Genomic DNA, 17,433 nt, shown 5'->3' with positions numbered 1-17,433 from the left:
TTCCCCTTTGAATTATTGATCCACGAATTCATTGTTTGGTGTGAAACACCAAACTTAATTCTTTGCAATGCACAGAAACTACTTCACCTTTTTATTGAAACAAATAAAAGAAACAGCAAGGGAGTATTACCTCAGGTTGGGTTGCCTCCCAACAAGCGCTTCTTTAACGTCATTAGCTTGACGGTCAGCTGCCTCAGTTGAGGTGATATTTAACCTTGTCCTTCTCCTCCACATCTCCCAAGTAATGTTTGAGTCTTTGACCATTCACCGTGAAGGTTCGTTGTGACTTTTCTTCCATGATTTCTATTTGTCCATATTGGGAGACTTTGGTGACAAGGAATGGTCCAGACCACCTTGATTTTAGCTTCCCTGGAAATAGCTTCAGCCTAGAATTGTAGAGCAATACTTTTTGTCCCTCCTCAAATTTCCTTGGGGCTATGTTGCTGTCATGCTTCTTCTTTGCTCTTTCTTTGTAAATTTTGGCATTCTCATAAGCTTCAGCTCTGAATTCTTCCAACTCTTGAATTTGCAACATCCTTCTTTCTCCAGGAGCTCTGCTGTCCAAGTTCAAGAGTTTCAAGGCCCAGAATGCCTTGTGCTCCAACTCCAGTGGCAAATGGCAAGCTTTTCCATATACTAGTTGGTAAGGAGACATTCCAATTGGTGTTTTGAAAGCTGTCCTATATGCCCAAAGAGCATCATCTAGCTTAATCGACCAGTCCTTCCTTGAAGTTCCCACAGTCTTTTCCAGGATTCTTTTGAGTTCCCTATTAGATATTTCGGCTTGCCCACTCGTCTGTGGATGGTATGGTGTGGCTACCTTATGTTTGACTCCATATTTTAGAAGCAATGCCTCTAATGGTTTGTTGCAGAAGTGGCTTCCTCCATCACTGATGATTGTTCTTGGAACCCCAAAACGGCAAAAAATGTGTTTTCTGAGGAAGTTCATGACTACCTTATTATCATTGGTTGGAGTTGCTATTGCTTCAACCCATTTGGAGACATAGTCTACTGCCACAAGGATGTAATTATTTGAGTATGAGGTGGGAAAGGGTCCCATGAAATCTATCCCCCATACATCAAACAATTCAAGTTCCAGAATGAATTGTTGTGGCATTTCATTTCTTCTTGGCAGGTTCCCCGCTTTCTGGCATTCATGGCAGTGCTTCACTAGTTCCTTTGCATCTTTGAAGATAGTGGGCCAATAAAAACCACACTGCAACACCTTAGCTGCTGTTCTTTCTCCTGCAAAATGTCCTCCATAGGTGGAGCCATGGCAGTCCCATAAGACTTCCCTTCCTTCTTCCTCTGATATGCATCTTCTAAGTATGCCATCCGAACATTTTTTGAACAAGTATGGTTCGTCCCAGATGAAGTATTTGGCATCATTTACCAATTTCTTCCTTTGATGCTTATTAAATTCCAACGGCAAACTCCCAGTGGCCTTGAAGTTCGCTATGTCTGCAAACCAGGGTGCTTTGTGAATTACCATGAGTTGTTCATCAGGAAAGCACTCATTTATATGTGTGCTTTGTGCGCTTCCTTCTTCACATGGTATCCTTGATAAATGGTCTGCCACCTTGTTCTCTACACCCTTCTTGTCTTTGATTTCAATGTCAAATTCCTGCAACAAAAGAACCCATCTAATAAGTCTTGGTTTGGATTCTTGTTTAGCAAGTAAGTATTTTAAAGCTGAATGATCAGTGAAGACAATGACTTTAGATCCAATGAGATAGGATCTAAATTTGTCAAATGCAAAGACTATTGCCAAGAGTTCTTTTTCAGTGGTTGTGTAATTCCTTTGGTTATCATTCAAGACCTTACTGGCATAATAAATCACATGTACCAAATTGTCTTTCCTTTGTCCTAACACTGCCCCAACAGCAAGGTTTGATGCATCACACATCAGTTCAAAAGGTAAGTTCCAATCAGGTGGGGCAATGATAGGTGCAGAGGAAAGTTTTTGCTTCAAAAGTTCATAGGCTAGCATGCAATTTTTATCAAATACAAAGGGTGTATCAGAGACAAGCAAGTTACTCAAAGGTTTGGCTATTTTAGAAAAGTCTCTAATAAACCTTCTGTAAAAGCCAGCGTGTCCCAAAAAACTCCTAATTGCCTTGACATTACTTGGTGGAGGTAATTTTTCAATGAGTTCCACCTTAGCTCTGTCCACCTCAATGCCTCTATTCGAGATTTTGTGGCCAAGGACTATTCCTTCTGTGACCATGAAATGACACTTTTCCCACTTTAATACTAGGTTGGTCTCTTGGCATCTCTTAAGCACCAAGGCAAGGTGGTGTAGGCAGCTAGGAAAAGAATCTCCAAACACAGAAAAATCATCCATGAAAACCTCAATAAATTTTTCAATCATGTCTGAAAAGATGGACAGCATGCATCTTTGGAAAGTGGCAGGTGCATTGCACAATCCAAAGGGCATGCGTCTATAAGCAAAAACTCCATATGGACAAACAAATGATGTTTTCTCTTGATCTCTAGGATCAACTACTATCTGATTATAGCCTGAGTATCCATCCAGAAAGCAATAGTAAGCATGTCCTGCAAGCCTTTCAAGCATCTGATCCATGAATGGGAGTGGGAAATGATCTTTTCTGGTGGCTTCATTGAGCTTCCTGTAGTCTATGCACATCCTCCACCCAATGACAGTTCTTGTGGGTATGAGTTCGTTCCTCTCATTTGGCACCACAGTTATGCCACCTTTCTTGGGCACTACATGGATGGGACTAACCCATGGGCTATCAGAAATGGGGTAGATTACCCCTGCCTGCCATAACTTCATGACCTCCTTTTGTACCACTTCTTTCATGACGGGATTCAATCTTCTCTGAGCTTGAATGTAGGGTCTAGCATCCTCTTCTAACAAGATTTTATGCATGCATATGGATGAACTTATCCCCTTTAAATCAGCTAGGGTCCATCCAATGGCGTCTTGATGAGTTTGTAGCACATTGATCAATTTTTCTTCCTGTTCTTGGCTCAGGGCAGAGCTAATGATAACAGGATAGCTCTCATTACTACCCAAGTATGCATACTTGAGATTAGGGGGCAATGCTTTGAGCTCAGGTTTTGGTGCTTCCTTCTCTTCTTTCACTCTATCTGGCATGCTTGGCATGGTTGTTTCAGCAGCCTTGATGTCACTATCTTCAATATCCTTGGTGAACTCCTCCTCTACCACTTCCTTTGTTGTTTCCTCAAAGGTTTCTTGTACTGCAATGTCCACTACATCCACCATCATGCATTCCTTTAGTGATTCTGATGGATAGCTCATTGCCTTGAATACGTTAAACACCAATTGCTCATCATGTAGTCTAAGAGTGAGCTCACCCTTTTGGACATCTATGATGGCTCCTGCAGTAGCCAGGAAGGGTCTTCCCAGAATTATTGAAGCTTCGGCTTCTTCCTCCATATCTAATACCACAAAATCGGCAGGGAATATGAAATCTCCCACTTTTACCAACAAATCCTCAACTATCCCATGAGGGAATTTAAAGGTTCGGTCTGCTAATTGGAGGGCCATTCTTGTTGGTTTGGCTTCCTCAATCTCCATTCTTCTCATCATTGTTAGAGACATCAAATTGATACTGGCCCCTAAGTCACACAAGGCCTTCTCCACCATGACTTCTCCTATGATGCAGGGGATTTGAAAACTGCCTGGATCCTTCAGTTTCTGAGGCAATTTGTGTTGAATGATGGCACTGCATTCTTCAGTCAACAACACAGTTTCCTCATTTCTCCAGCTTCTCTTTTTGGTCATTAATTCCTTTAAGAATTTTACATAGAGTGGCATTTGCTCTATTGCCTCAGAAAACGGGATGTTGATTTGAAGCTTCTTGAAAATCTCCAAAAATCTGGAGAATTGGCCATCCTTTTCACCTTTCATCAAACGTTGAGGATATGGTGCTTTGGGTTTATACGGCTTCAGGACCTCTTTTTCTTTTTCTCTTGTTGCAGACGGTGTAAAGGATTGTCCTTGTTCCTTGTCTCTCACATTTTTCCTTGCTTCATCCTCTGTGGGTTCACTTGAGATCTCCTTTAGCTTTTTTCCACTTCTGAGGGTTATGGCTTTACATTCTTCCCTTGCAATAGCCTTGGCAGCATGAGAAACACTTGGCCCAGGGATTTGCTTATACAAATACCCAATTTGATTTTCTAACTTCTCGATGGCAGCTCCTTGGTTTTGCAAGTTGGAAATTACTTCTTCCTTAAAAGCTTTCAATTCGGTTATGTCTTGACCCATGGCTGCAAGCATTCCTTCTATCCTGTTTAATTGATCTTGAAATTGTTGGTTCGGATTAGGTTGGGTAGGTCGATTATTTTGGCCTTGATATGATGGTTGGGAGTAAGTGTTTTGTGTGGCTTGGTATGATCTTTGGTTGGAGTTTTGGTATGTGGAATTGTTATGTTGGTTATGGTTGTAAGGTTTGTGGTTTTGTGGTTGGGTTTGTTGGTTCCCCCACCCAAAGTTTGGGTGGTTTTTCCATCCTGGATTGTAAGTGTTGGAATGTGGATCATATGATTGCCTTTGTTGATTTCCTACATAATTGGCCTCTTCCCAATCACCTCCTTCAGTGCTTTCTTCCTCTTGATCTTGTGTGTGTATCGCAGCCACTTGCTTTGTTTCTAATTTCCTAGTGAGCTCTGCTAGTTGCTTGGCAAACACCTTGTTTTGGGCTAGGATTGTATCAACATGGTTCAGCTCCACGACTCCCTTAGTGTTGTGTCTCTCTGATGCATAGTAGTACTCATTCTCAGCCACTGTCTCAATCACTTCAATGGCTTCTTCCACAGTCTTTTTCCTGTTCAATGAACCTCTTGATGAATGGTCTACAGCCTTCCTTGATTCATAAGAGAGTCCATCATAGAAAATATGCAATTGCACCCAGTCATGGAACATGTCTGGTGGGCATTTCCTTGTCAAATCCTTGAATCTCTCCCATGCCTCGTAGAGAGTTTCACCATCTTGTTGTCTAAAAGTCTGAACCTCAGATCGAAGCCTATTGACCTTTTGTGGGGGGTAGAAACGTGCCAGAAACTTGCTTTCCACCTCGTCCCATGTTGTTAGGCTCCCCCTTGGGAATGATTCCAGCCACTTAGCTGCCTTGTCCCTAAGTGAAAATGGGAACAAAAGCAGTTTATAGGCATCTTCCTGGACTTCATTGGACTTCATAGTGTCGCAAATTCTCAGGAATTTTGTGAGGTGTTGGTTTGGATCTTCATTAGCACTCCCACCAAATGAACAATGATTCTCCACAAGTGATATTAGCTGTGGTTTGAGCTCAAAATTGTTGGCCTGAATGGGTGGTTTCTGAATGCTGCCACCACAATTCCCAGAGGTTGGGTTTATGTATGAACTAAGAACCCTCCTCTCAGGAATGGCATTGTTTCCATCAGCTCTCTCATGGTTGTGAACTTCTCTATCCATGTTGAGATCTAGAGCTTCCTCAAAATTGTCCTCAGATTCTCCTTCAGATTCTTCTTCTCCCAGTACTCTCTTCCCTTTTGCTTCCCTTCTAAGTCTATGAAGGGTCCTCTCTGGTTCGGTATATGGAGGAGTTGATGTCTCTCCTCTCCTACCTGTCATACAAGAACACCGCACAGGCAACAAACAATTGAAATACTCTTGGTTAATGGAAGAGTATGGTTAGAGTAGTTGAGGAATTAATTCAAATAGTTAGTGAGTCAGTGAGTTAGTTGCTTAAATTTAAAGGCATAAAGAAAGAAAGCATGTAACAGAGTGCAGAAATTAAAATTCAACAAGTAACTTGAACTGAATTAACAAAGCAAGAAAAATGCTCAATCTAGTTAACTTCCAATTTGAGAATTGTCAATCGAAAACCAATCCCCGGCAACGGCGCCATAAACTTGATGCGCATAAACTTGTTATGCTACGATTTAGGAAATTGCACGATCGGCAAAATTCCTTTCGGCAAGTGCACCGGTTATCGTCAAGTAAAAACTCACAATAGAGTGAGGTCGAATCCCACAAGGATTGGTTGAGTGAGCAATTCGGATTAGAAGTATGTTCTAGTTGAGCGGAATCAAGATTTAGATGAGAATTGCGGAATGTAAAATTGCATGAATTAAAGAGCGAGAAGCTAAATTGCTGAAATTAAAAGGGATGGGGGTGATTGCATGAATTTAATTGCAGAATGTAAAGAGAAAGTGGTAAATCAGAAATGGGGAATTCATTGGGTTGTAGGAGATATTGAGATCTCCGAATCAAAACATGTTTATCTCTTCCTCAACCAATGCGTTCATTGAATTTTGCTTGGCAATCTTATATGATTGGATCCCAATCCCTTGGTTCACCAATTCTCTCTAAAAACAAACAAATTCCCAATCCCTTGGTTTAAATGTTCATAAGAAGAGATGATGCTCGATCACTGATTATACCACACAGTTTCATGAACCACAATTTGGTAGGATTACATGTCACAATATCCATCCAAACCTCAATCCAATTCACTGTGAGAAAGCTTCTCTAGCATGAATCCTCCATTCCTTTCCCAAGGTTCCGAAGGATTCCAATTATGGGTAGTTTCTTTCCCAAGACAACTACCCAATGGAATTAGATCGAGAAGCTTTCTAACAAAATTCAAGAGAAAAGATTGAAGAAGAAGATAAACTATTATTGATTCATTGAATTACAATAGAGCTCCCTAACCCAATGAAAGGGGGTTTAGTGAGTCATAGCTCTGAATTCAATTACAAAGATATGAAAACTAGCCAAATGAAAAGATCAAAAAGTCCTTCCTAACTTAAATTCTATCCTATTTATACACTTTCTATATTGAGCTTCTGTTGTGTTTCTTGGGCTTTGAGGCCTCTCCCTGCTTTCCTTTTGCTTTGGGTTTATGATCCATAATCTTGATGAGGCTGCTGATCCAAATTTTGTAACATTCATTGAGCCAACTTAGTGATAATCAAATAATGACACATGACTCAACAAATTGAAATTTCAGACTCATCAATCCTTCAGGCCCAATCCCATAAACCATGATATTCAATTGGGTTTCATACCAGAGTAAGTTTAAGTTAATGTTTGTGCTCAAATACTAACTTAAACCGCAATATTTTTGGCCCAGAAACCTTTTCCAAGAGTGGCGTTTAAGTTGCAGTTTAAGCTTAAACTGCAGCTTAAACGCCAGACACTTCCAGTGACGCCTTTTGTGGAAGCACGTTTAAGCTTCAGTTTTAGGTTAAACTGAAGCTTAAACGTGGAAATGGAAGAAGGCAGCCCTGGAGGGTCACTTAGTCGAACACGTTTAAGCTTCAGTTTAAGGTTAAACTGAAGCTTAAACGTGGAGATAGGAAAGGCAGCCCTGGAGGTCGAACACGTTTAAGCTTCAGTTTAAGGTTAAACTGAAGCTTAAACGTGGAGATAGGAAAGGCAGCCCTGGAGGTCGAACACGTTTAAGCTCCAGTTTAAGGTTAAACTGGAGCTTAAACGTGGAAGAGGGGAAAGGTAGCCCTGGAGGTGTCGAACACGTTTAAGCTCCAGTTTAAGGTTAAACTGGAGCTTAAACGTGGAAATGGAGAGAGCAACCCTAGAGGAGAAAACTTGGTCGAACACGTTTAAGCTCCAGTTTAAGGTTAAACTGGAGCTTAAACGTGGAATGCTCCTGGTGCCTTTCTTCCTTCTGGCGTTTAACCTCCAGTTTAAGGTTAAACTGGAGGTTAAACGTGAAAATGCTTCTTTGGTGAGAGTTTGTGTCGAACACGTTTAAGCTCCAGTTTAAGGTTAAACTGGAGCTTAAACGTGGAATTGCTCCCATGGTGAATTTCCCACTTCTGGCGTTTAACCTCCAGTTTAAGGTTAAACTGGAGGTTAAACGTGGAAATGCTTCTTTGGTGAGACTTTCATTCTGGCGTTTAACCTCCAGTTTAAGGTTAAACTGGAGGTTAAACTTCAGTTCCAGCATTTCTTAGCAATCATGATTCTGACGTTTAAGCTCCAGTTTAAGCTTAAACTGGAACTTAAACTCCACATGTGATATTCAAGCTTCCTTTATTGATTTTGTTGCTTCCTTGCCTAGCCTCTTCTTCCCTGAAATCATCCAAACAATTGCATCAAAGTCTTGCAAAATTTCATGAGAAATCTTCCATTCATAGCATTCAAGTAATATAACTAAAAACTCATGGAATTTGCATCAAAATCATACTGTTGGTTCATTGCTTTGTTATTCATTTAACCATTCTTGGTTACTTTAAGCTCAAGAAAATGCATAAAACTACTAAAACTAATAGAAAACTGCTAGTGAAACTAGCCTAAGATGCCTTGGCATCACAACACCAAACTTAATACTTGCTTGTCCCTAAGCAAGTCCTGAGTTATTTGAGAAAAAAAAGCATGAACAGAAAGCAATCCCATTGGCTATATTAGTAAGCACTTTAAGTTCATCAGAAGGGTTTTATGCAGAAAGTTGCAGCATCACTTTTTCATTCTCATCAGGTAAGATTATCACTTTTTCATTGTATCCATCAAACACTGCTATGGCCTCTTGTTACTCTTATGTCCTTGGCACTTTTCTCTTCTTTGTTTTTCTTTTCTTTTTCTTAGAGCTTCTTTGCTCCTTGTTTGCTTAGTGTCATGTGTTGCACCAGCCTTTGGCATTTTCTTTTTCTTATCAGTGCACTACACATATCCACTCCAGGCATTTTAGTTCACATTTCTTCTTGAGACATTGGTGCCCAGCACCTCTTTGTGTGACTAAATGTTTTGTATTTAGGTTGCTCTTGATAATGGACTTTTGGTTGATAATCCCGGGTTAGTTAACCCAAGTTACCAAGTGTTGAAACACTCCTCAGAACCTATTCATCCAAGCATATCCTTAATACATAAACACCACAGGCATTTGTCTCAGAAGTTCAAACCATTGATGCCTAGCTTATTTTCTCAAATTTTTTTGCTTTTTGGTTGCCCTTTTTCAGTGGCTTTTTCTTCTTCTTTTTCTTTCTTTTTCATGGCCAAAGACATTTATTCATCAAGATCCATAGACAGTTTTCAATTTCTACACAAAAAAATGATAATTCTACACTCTAATTCCAGTGATCTGACTAAACAATCAAGCATGCATACCACCACTTAATTCTACTTGATTTGTCACTAATTGAGCCAAGTTACTTTTGTTCAAACTTTTCTTTTATTTTTGGAAACAGAACAAGCATGGCAAGCATTTGTTTAAGAAGGTGAAGTTATATCCAACATCTAGGCATTCACTTTATTCAAAGCAATAAACAGACACTCATACTAAAAACTCCACATAACACTTAAATGGCTTATGATGAAAGAAAGCTCATAAAGACAATTCACCAATTATCATTTGATTATTAAGGAACGAGGCCACCTCTTATTTATTGCTTGGTTCTTCTTAATTCTTGGGATCCTGCTTCTTCTTGCTTCCTGCCTCTTTTTGACCACTTGTACTTCCTTTGTCTTTTCTTATGAGCTTTTTCCAGAATCCAGCCTTTTTCATTGTTTCTTCCACTCCTTTTTCAAGGATCATTGCCTTGTTTATTTCTCCTTCTTTCCTCCCTTTGAAATACTCATCAAAAGCTGGGAATGCTGGGTCCATCTTGTGTAGATGTTCCCCTATGTAGTTAAGCTTGATTTGAGAACTGATGTTGTAATCAGCTTGAACTGAGTATCTTGCATTCTGTAAAGTGGTGGCTTCCTTGATTGCCAAGACATTGGCATCTTGGTGTTGGCATATGTGGCTGAAGGATTCCTGTAAGTGTAAATTCTGTTCCCTTTGCAGATCTAAGAATCTTGATTCAAAGTTCCTTTGCATATCCATCATTTTTAAGTGAAAGTCCTCTTGTCTCTCCTGAGACCTCATGTATTGTTGAGACATTCCTTCTATGATTTCCTGCATTCTGCTCATATCCATGGGGTCTCTGGGAATTCGTTGTCTTCTTTCTGGAATTCCTTGCTCTTCTTGCTCTTCTTCTCCGTCTTCTCCTTCCTGTCCTTCTTGTTCCGCTTCTTGCTCTGCTTCTGCTTGTTGCCCTTCTTCATTTCTTCTTTTTGTATGTCTTGGAGCAATTGGGCCAAGAGTCATTCTGTACGCAGTTATAGCCAATCCAGGATATAGCCAATTAGGTCTTTCGTCTTCAAGTGGTACTTGGGCATCGATGCATAGTCTAATGATGGTGCTAGGGAAGTGGAGCCAGGATTCAGGGTCACTTTTCTCACTAAGCTCTTGTATCTGTTCAGCAATGAGTTTATGAACTTTAATCTCCCCTCCCACCATAATGCAATGTAGCAAGATGGCTCTTTTAGGGACTATTTCTGAAGAGTTTGCAGTGGGTAGGATGGATCTCCTAACTATTGCATACCACCCTTTAGCTTCCGGTGTTAGGTCTCCCCTTCTCAAGACTCTTGGAGCCCCTCTTGTTTTTCTCACCCATTCAGCTCTGATGGCACAAAGGTCTTCAGCAATAGTTGTATAGTCAGGTTCTCCTATCATCCTTTCTTCATAACTTGCTTGGCTGAAATGTATGTTTTTCAGCTCAAGAGTTTTCATGATTGCTTTGGGACTGAAGTCAACTTCCACCCCTCTCACATAGCTTTTGTATGTGGGTTTCTTGGTTGAGTCTTCCCTCACTGCATTTGCATAGAACTCCTTCACCAAGTTGATGTTGATTTTAGTGATTGGCTTAGTCAGGAGCTCCCACTTCCTCTTTTTGATCTTCTCCCAAACACCTGGGAACTCATCCTTTTCAAGGTCAAAGGGAACCTCAGCTAGTACCCTTTTAGGTCTCATCCATTCGGCTTGAATCTCATGGAAAACTGATTTGTATCTCCATGCATCGAATTCCCTGTTCTCCTCCATTGGCTGCTTGTCTTTTCTTCTTTTGTGGCTAGATGAAGCTGCCATTGGTTCTTTAGTTTTGGGTAAGTGACAAGCTAAAGTTGACAAGGTGAAGCAAGAAGTGTTGTTGGAAGTGTGGTGAGGTTGTTTTCGGCAAGAGATAGTTATGCTATGATGAAGAAAATGTGCATGAAGGAGATTTGGTGGTGTTGAACTCGTTCCCCAAGTGGTTCTTTATAGTGCCCGTGAGTGAAAAATGGACGGCTAGGGTGGTTTGTGAAGGGTGGCTTGATGGTAAATATATGAATTAGGGAGAAGGACGAATTGCTTTTCATTTTCTTGGAAGTATTCTGGGTGCATTAGGTTGTACATGTGGCTATCTTTTCTTGCAGAACTTCCTTTTCCCATGTGTTAGTTTCAAAGACTTGTGAACTTTCTTTTTGACCAAGCATCGTACCTCCCTTTGTCTTTTTCCTCCATTTTTGTCTTTTCTTTTGTACCTGCACAAACAAACAAGTTTGCTATCATTTTTCGGTCCATGTGAATGATGAATAGTACTTGCACATGTAAATCAATGATTGACTTCATGAGCTTATAGCCGTGACTTTTGTATGTATGCACACTTATTACTGGACACCAAACTTAGTGTTTGGTAAAGTCTCCTGATGACATGAAATCCATATTGGTTGTCCTTAATGAATGTGCATAATTCTAATAAATCATAGTCACTTTGGCTCTTTGATTCTAAACAAATTTACTACCCTAAGTGATTGAAACCAAAGCATTAAAACATGCGAATGGTATACTTGTCATGAAATTCGAAATCCAGAGGAACTTCTTGCTTTTCATGAACCGTGTTCAAAGAGGAACACCAAACTTAATGTTTGGTTGTGCATTTTGAATGAAAAATTGAATGCATTTTGAATAAAATTTGGGGTGCCTTCAGGCACACCAAACTTAGAGACAAATTGTATTTTACATGCAATGTTTAGTGCACTCTTTCAGCAGTTGTCCTGAGGATTCAAGTTCATGCATAAGAAACCATGCTTTATTAAATGCACAACAAAAAAGTAAGGATATTAAAACATGGGTTGCCTCCCATGAAGCGCTTCTTTAACGTCACTAGCTTGACGGTTGTCCCTTGTTAGGGTGGATTGTAGTGCTTGATGTCTTCTCCTCTCACTATGAAAACGTCCCCACTTGATTCCTTCATGATTTCTAAATGTTCCATAGAAAGAACTTTCCTGATTGTGAACACTTGAGGGAGCTGGGAAGGAATGGTTTTGAGGCCAGGTGGAATTGGCAGATAATGGCTTGATATCACTTTATCTCCCGGAGAGAAACCTTCAGTGGGAATTTTCTTGTTTCTCCACCCTCTTGGCAATTTCTTTACAATTCTTCCCTTTCTCCTGAGGATTTCTTCATTGACCCTTATGCAATGAGGATCCTTCTGATCTGTTTCCATTGATTCTTGTGGCTTTAACTCTTGCAACTCTCGTTTGCCTTCCAAGGACTGTTTTAGAGTTTCAGTTGCTGGCTTGCTTTCCTCCAAACATAGATGGCTACTATCATCCTTAGGCTTTTCCGATTCTGGTTCAGGCTCAGATGCAGGTTTGAAAACTTTGAAAATGAGCTGTTCATCACGTATTCTCAGAATTAGCTCTCCTTGTTCTACATCTATGATCGCTCTGGTAGTGGCTAGAAATGGCCTGCCCAGAATGATAGGGTGTAGGTAGCTTTCCTCCATGTCCAAAATGACGAAGTCTGTGGGGAAGTAATAATCTCCCACTCTAACCAGCACATTCTCAACTACCCCTTCAGCTTGCTTCTGAGTTTTGTCAGCTAGTTGTATGATTACATCAGTGGATCTCACCTCATTCAGTTGTAGCCTCTTCATGAGAGTTAGAGGCATCACATTTATGCTAGCTCCTAGATCACAGAATCCTCTATCAATTTTTGTTCCCCCTATGATGCAGGGGATATGAAAACTTCCTGGGTCTGTTTTCTTAGAAACTGTGTCCTTCTTGATGAGGGCACTGCATTCTTTGTTCATTGTTACCGTTTGTCCTCCCTTCAAAACTCTTTTCTTGCTCAACAATTCTTTTAAATACTTGATATGTGTAGGCATTTGCTGGAGAATCTCAAGAAAGGGAATATTAATATGGAGAGACTTAAATGTCTCTAAAAACCTTGAATAGGTTTTCCCTTTTTCTCCTCCTCCTAACCTCTGAGGAAATGGTGCTTTTGGTTGATATGCTTCTATCATGCCTTTTTGCAGTTCCTTGGCTTGCTCCGTTTCACTTTCCTGCTTAGCTTCTTCCACACTTTCCTTCAAGATTTCTGGCTCCTGTTTTGAGGGTCTGATTCCTTCTTCTTCTGAGATTTCCTTCAATATAGTGATGGCTTTGCAGTCTTCCCATCTCACTCCCTTTTGTTCCCCTTTAGGATTTTTTTCCGTGTCACTAGGGAACACTGCTGTGGACTTGGGGGCTTGTTGGGATAGCTCTCCTACTTGAGACTCCATCCTCTTTAGTCTTTCACCATGGTCCCTTAAGGTAGATCTCACCTCATCCCTAAAGCTTTTCAACTCACTTACATCCTGACCCATGTTTGCCAGCCTTCCTTCTATCCTGTTTAATTGATCTTGAAATTGTTGGTTCGGATTAGGTTGGGTAGGTTGATTATTTTGGCCATGATATGATGGTTGGGAGTAAGTGTTTTGTGTGGCTTGGTATGATCTTTGGTTGGAGTTTTGGTATGTGGACTTGTTATGTTGGTTTTGCTGGTTTCCCCACCCAAAGTTTGGGTGGTTTTTCCACCCTGGGTTGTAAGTGTTGGAATGTGGATCATATGGTTGCCTTTGTTGATTTCCTACATAATTGGCCTCTTCCCAATCACCTCCTTCAGTGCTTTCTTCCTCTTGATCTTGTGTGTGTATCGCAGCCACTTGCTTTGTTTCTAATTTCCTGGTGAGCTCTGCTAGTTGCTTAGCAAACACCTTGTTTTGGGCTAGGATTGTATCAACATGGTTCAGCTCCATGACTCCCTTAGTGTTGTGTCTCTCTGATGCATAGTAGTACTCATTCTCAGCCACTGTCTCAATCACTTCAATGGCTTCTTCCACAGTCTTTTTCCTGTTCAATGAACCTCCTGATGAATGGTCTACAGCCTTCCTTGATTCATAAGAGAGTCCATCATAGAAAATATGCAATTGCACCCAGTCATGGAACATGTCTAGTGGGCATTTCCTTGTCAAATCCTTGAATCTCTCCCATGCCTCGTAGAGAGTTTCACCATCTTGTTGTCTAAAAGTCTGAACCTCAGATCGAAGCCTATTGACCTTTTGTGGGGGGTAGAAACGTGCCAGAAACTTGCTTTCCACCTCATCCCATGTTGTTAGGCTCCCCCTTGGGAATGATTCCAGCCACTTAGCTGCCTTGTCCCTAAGTGAAAATGGGAACAAAAGCAGTTTATAGGCATCTTCCTGGACTCCATTGGACTTCACAGTGTCGCAAATTCTCAGGAATTTTGTGAGGTGTTGGTTTGGATCTTCATTAGCACTCCCACCAAATGAACAATGATTCTCCACAAGTGATATTAGCTGTGGTTTGAGCTCAAAATTGTTGGCCTGAATGGGTGGTTTCTGAATGCTGCCACCACAATTCCCAGAGGTTGGGTTTATGTATGAACTAAGAACCCTCCTCTCAGGAATGGCATTGTTTCCATCAGCTCTCTCATGGTTGTGAACTTCTCTATCCATGTTGAGATCTAGAGCTTCCTCAAAATTGTCCTCAGATTCTCCTTCAGATTCTTCTTCTCCCAGTACTCTCTTCCCTCTTGCTTCCCTTCTAAGTCTATGAAGGGTCCTCTCTGGTTCGGTATATGGGGGAGTTGATGTCTCTCCTCTCCTACCTGTCATACAAGAACACCGCACAGGCAACAAACAATTGAAATACTCTTGGTTAATGGAAGAGTATGGTTAGAGTAGTTGAGGAATTAATTCAAATAGTTAGTGAGTCAGTGAGTTAGTTGCTTAAATTTAAAGGCATAAAGAAAGAAAGCATGTAACAGAGTGCAGAAATTAAAATTCAACAAGTAACTTGAACTGAATTAACAAAGCAAGAAAAATGCTCAATCTAGTTAACTTCCAATTTGAGAATTGTCAATCGAAAACCAATCCCCGGCAACGGCGCCATAAACTTGATGCGCATAAACTTGTTATGCTACGATTTAGGAAATTGCACGATCGGCAAAATTCCTTTCGGCAAGTGCACCGGTTATCGTCAAGTAAAAACTCACAATAGAGTGAGGTCGAATCCCACAAGGATTGGTTGAGTGAGCAATTCGGATTAGAAGTATGTTCTAGTTGAGCGGAATCAAGATTTAGATGAGAATTGCGGAATGTAAAATTGCATGAATTAAAGAGCGAGAAGCTAAATTGCTGAAATTAAAAGGGATGGGGGTGATTGCATGAATTTAATTGCAAAATGTAAAGAGAAAGTGGTAAATCAGAAATGGGGAATTCATTGGGTTGTAGGAGATATTGAGATCTCCGAATCAAAACATGTTTATCTCTTCCTCAACCAATGCGTTCATTGAATTTTGCTTGGCAATCTTATATGATTGGATCCCAATCCCTTGGTTCACCAATTCTCTCTAAAAACAAACAAATTCCCAATCCCTTGGTTTAAATGTTCATAAGAAGAGATGATGCTTGATCACTGATTATACCACACAGTTTCATGAACCACAATTTGGTAGGATTACATGTCACAATATCCATCCAAACCCCAATCCAATTCACTGTGAGAAAGCTTCTCTAGCATGAATCCTCCATTTCTTTCCCAAGGTTCCGAAGGATTCCAATTATGGGTAGTTTCTTTCCCAAGACAACTACCCAATGGAATTAGATCGAGAAGCTTTCTAACAAAATTCAAGAGAAAAGATTGAAGAAGAAGATAAACTATTATTGATTCATTGAATTACAATAGAGCTCCCTAACCCAATGAAAGGGGGTTTAGTGAGTCATAGCTCTGAATTCAATTACAAAGATATGAAAACTAGCCAAATGAAAAGATCAAAAAGTCCTTCCTAACTTAAATTCTATCCTATTTATACACTTTCTATATTGAGCTTCTGTTGTGTTTCTTGGGCTTTGAGGCCTCTCCCTGCTTTCCTTTTGCTTTGGGTTTATGATCCATAATCTTGATGAGGCTGCTGATCCAAATTCTGTAACATTCATTGAGCCAACTTAGTGATAATCAAATAATGACACATGACTCAACAAATTGAAATTTCAGACTCATCAATCCTTCAGGCCCAATCCCATAAACCATGATATTCAATTGGGTTTCATACCAGAGTAAGTTTAAGTTAATGTTTGTGCTCAAATACTAACTTAAACCGCAATATTTTTGGCCCAGAAACCTTTTCCAAGAGTGGCGTTTAAGTTGCAGTTTAAGCTTAAACTGCAGCTTAAACGCCAGACACTTCCAGTGACGCCTTTTGTGGAAGCACGTTTAAGCTTCAGTTTTAGGTTAAACTGAAGCTTAAACGTGGAAATGGAAGAAGGCAGCCCTGGAGGGTCACTTAGTCGAACACGTTTAAGCTTCAGTTTAAGGTTAAACTGAAGCTTAAACGTGGAGATAGGAAAGGCAGCCCTGGAGGTCGAACACGTTTAAGCTTCAGTTTAAGGTTAAACTGAAGCTTAAACGTGGAGATAGGAAAGGCAGCCCTGGAGGTCGAACACGTTTAAGCTCCAGTTTAAGGTTAAACTGGAGCTTAAACGTGGAAGAGGGGAAAGGTAGCCCTGGAGGTGTCGAACACGTTTAAGCTCCAGTTTAAGGTTAAACTGGAGCTTAAACGTGGAAATGGAGAGAGCAACCCTGGAGGAGAAAACTTGGTCGAACACGTTTAAGCTCCAGTTTAAGGTTAAACTGGAGCTTAAACGTGGAATGCTCCTGGTGCCTTTCTTCCTTCTGGCGTTTAACCTCCAGTTTAAGGTTAAACTGGAGGTTAAACGTGAAAATGCTTCTTTGGTGAGAGTTTGTGTAGAACACGTTTAAGCTCCAGTTTAAGGTTAAACTGGAGCTTAAACGTGGAATTGCTCCCATGGTGAATTTCCCACTTCTGGCGTTTAACCTCCAGTTTAAGGTTAAACTGGAGGTTAAACGTGGAAATGCTTCTTTGGTGAGACTTTCATTCTGGCGTTTAACCTCCAGTTTAAGGTTAAACTGGAGGTTAAACTTCAGTTCCAGCATTTCTTAGCCCTCATGATTCTGGCGTTTAAGCTCCAGTTTAAGCTTAAACTGGAACTTAAACTCCACATGTGATATTCAAGCTTCCTTTATTGATTTTGTTGCTTCCTTGCCTAGCCTCTTCTTCCCTGAAATCATCCAAACAATTGCATCAAAGTCTTGCAAAATTTCATGAGAAATCTTCCATTCATAGCATTCAAGTAATATAACTAAAAACTCATGGAATTTGCATTAAAATCATACTGTTTGGATGGTTCATTGCTTTGTTATTCATTTAACCATTCTTGGTTACTTTAAGCTCAAGAAAATGCATAAAACTACTAAAACTAATAGAAAAATACTAG

At 40.4% G+C, this 17,433-nt stretch overlaps 1 protein-coding gene and 2 non-coding genes across 3 annotated transcripts; 2 read left to right on the top strand and 1 right to left on the bottom strand.

Annotated features, from left to right (window-relative positions):
• The first annotated feature begins 4,910 nt into the window (after positions 1-4,910).
• On the top strand, positions 4,911-5,014 carry LOC148544302 (small nucleolar RNA R71). Its single transcript, XR_015900499.1, has one exon. It is a non-coding gene; the product is annotated as a small nucleolar RNA R71 (small nucleolar RNA).
• Positions 5,015-11,976: 6,962 nt separating this feature from the next.
• Positions 11,977-14,751, bottom strand: LOC148544300 (uncharacterized). The gene has a single exon (XM_088498459.1). It carries the CDS (start codon positions 14,749-14,751, stop codon positions 11,977-11,979), a length of 2,775 nt encoding a protein of 924 aa, XP_088354585.1.
• Positions 14,063-14,166, top strand: LOC148544301 (small nucleolar RNA R71). Its single transcript, XR_015900830.1, has one exon. It is a non-coding gene; the product is annotated as a small nucleolar RNA R71 (small nucleolar RNA).
• Positions 14,752-17,433: the final 2,682 nt, after the last annotated feature.

The sequence above is a fragment of the Arachis ipaensis genome, chromosome B9 (assembly GCF_059453495.1).
Source record: "Arachis ipaensis isolate K30076 ecotype BB chromosome B9, ASM5945349v1, whole genome shotgun sequence".
Taxonomy (NCBI): domain Eukaryota; kingdom Viridiplantae; phylum Streptophyta; class Magnoliopsida; order Fabales; family Fabaceae; genus Arachis; species Arachis ipaensis.
Note: the sequence above shows the minus strand (reverse complement) of the source record. Positions and strands in the feature narration are given on the sequence as shown.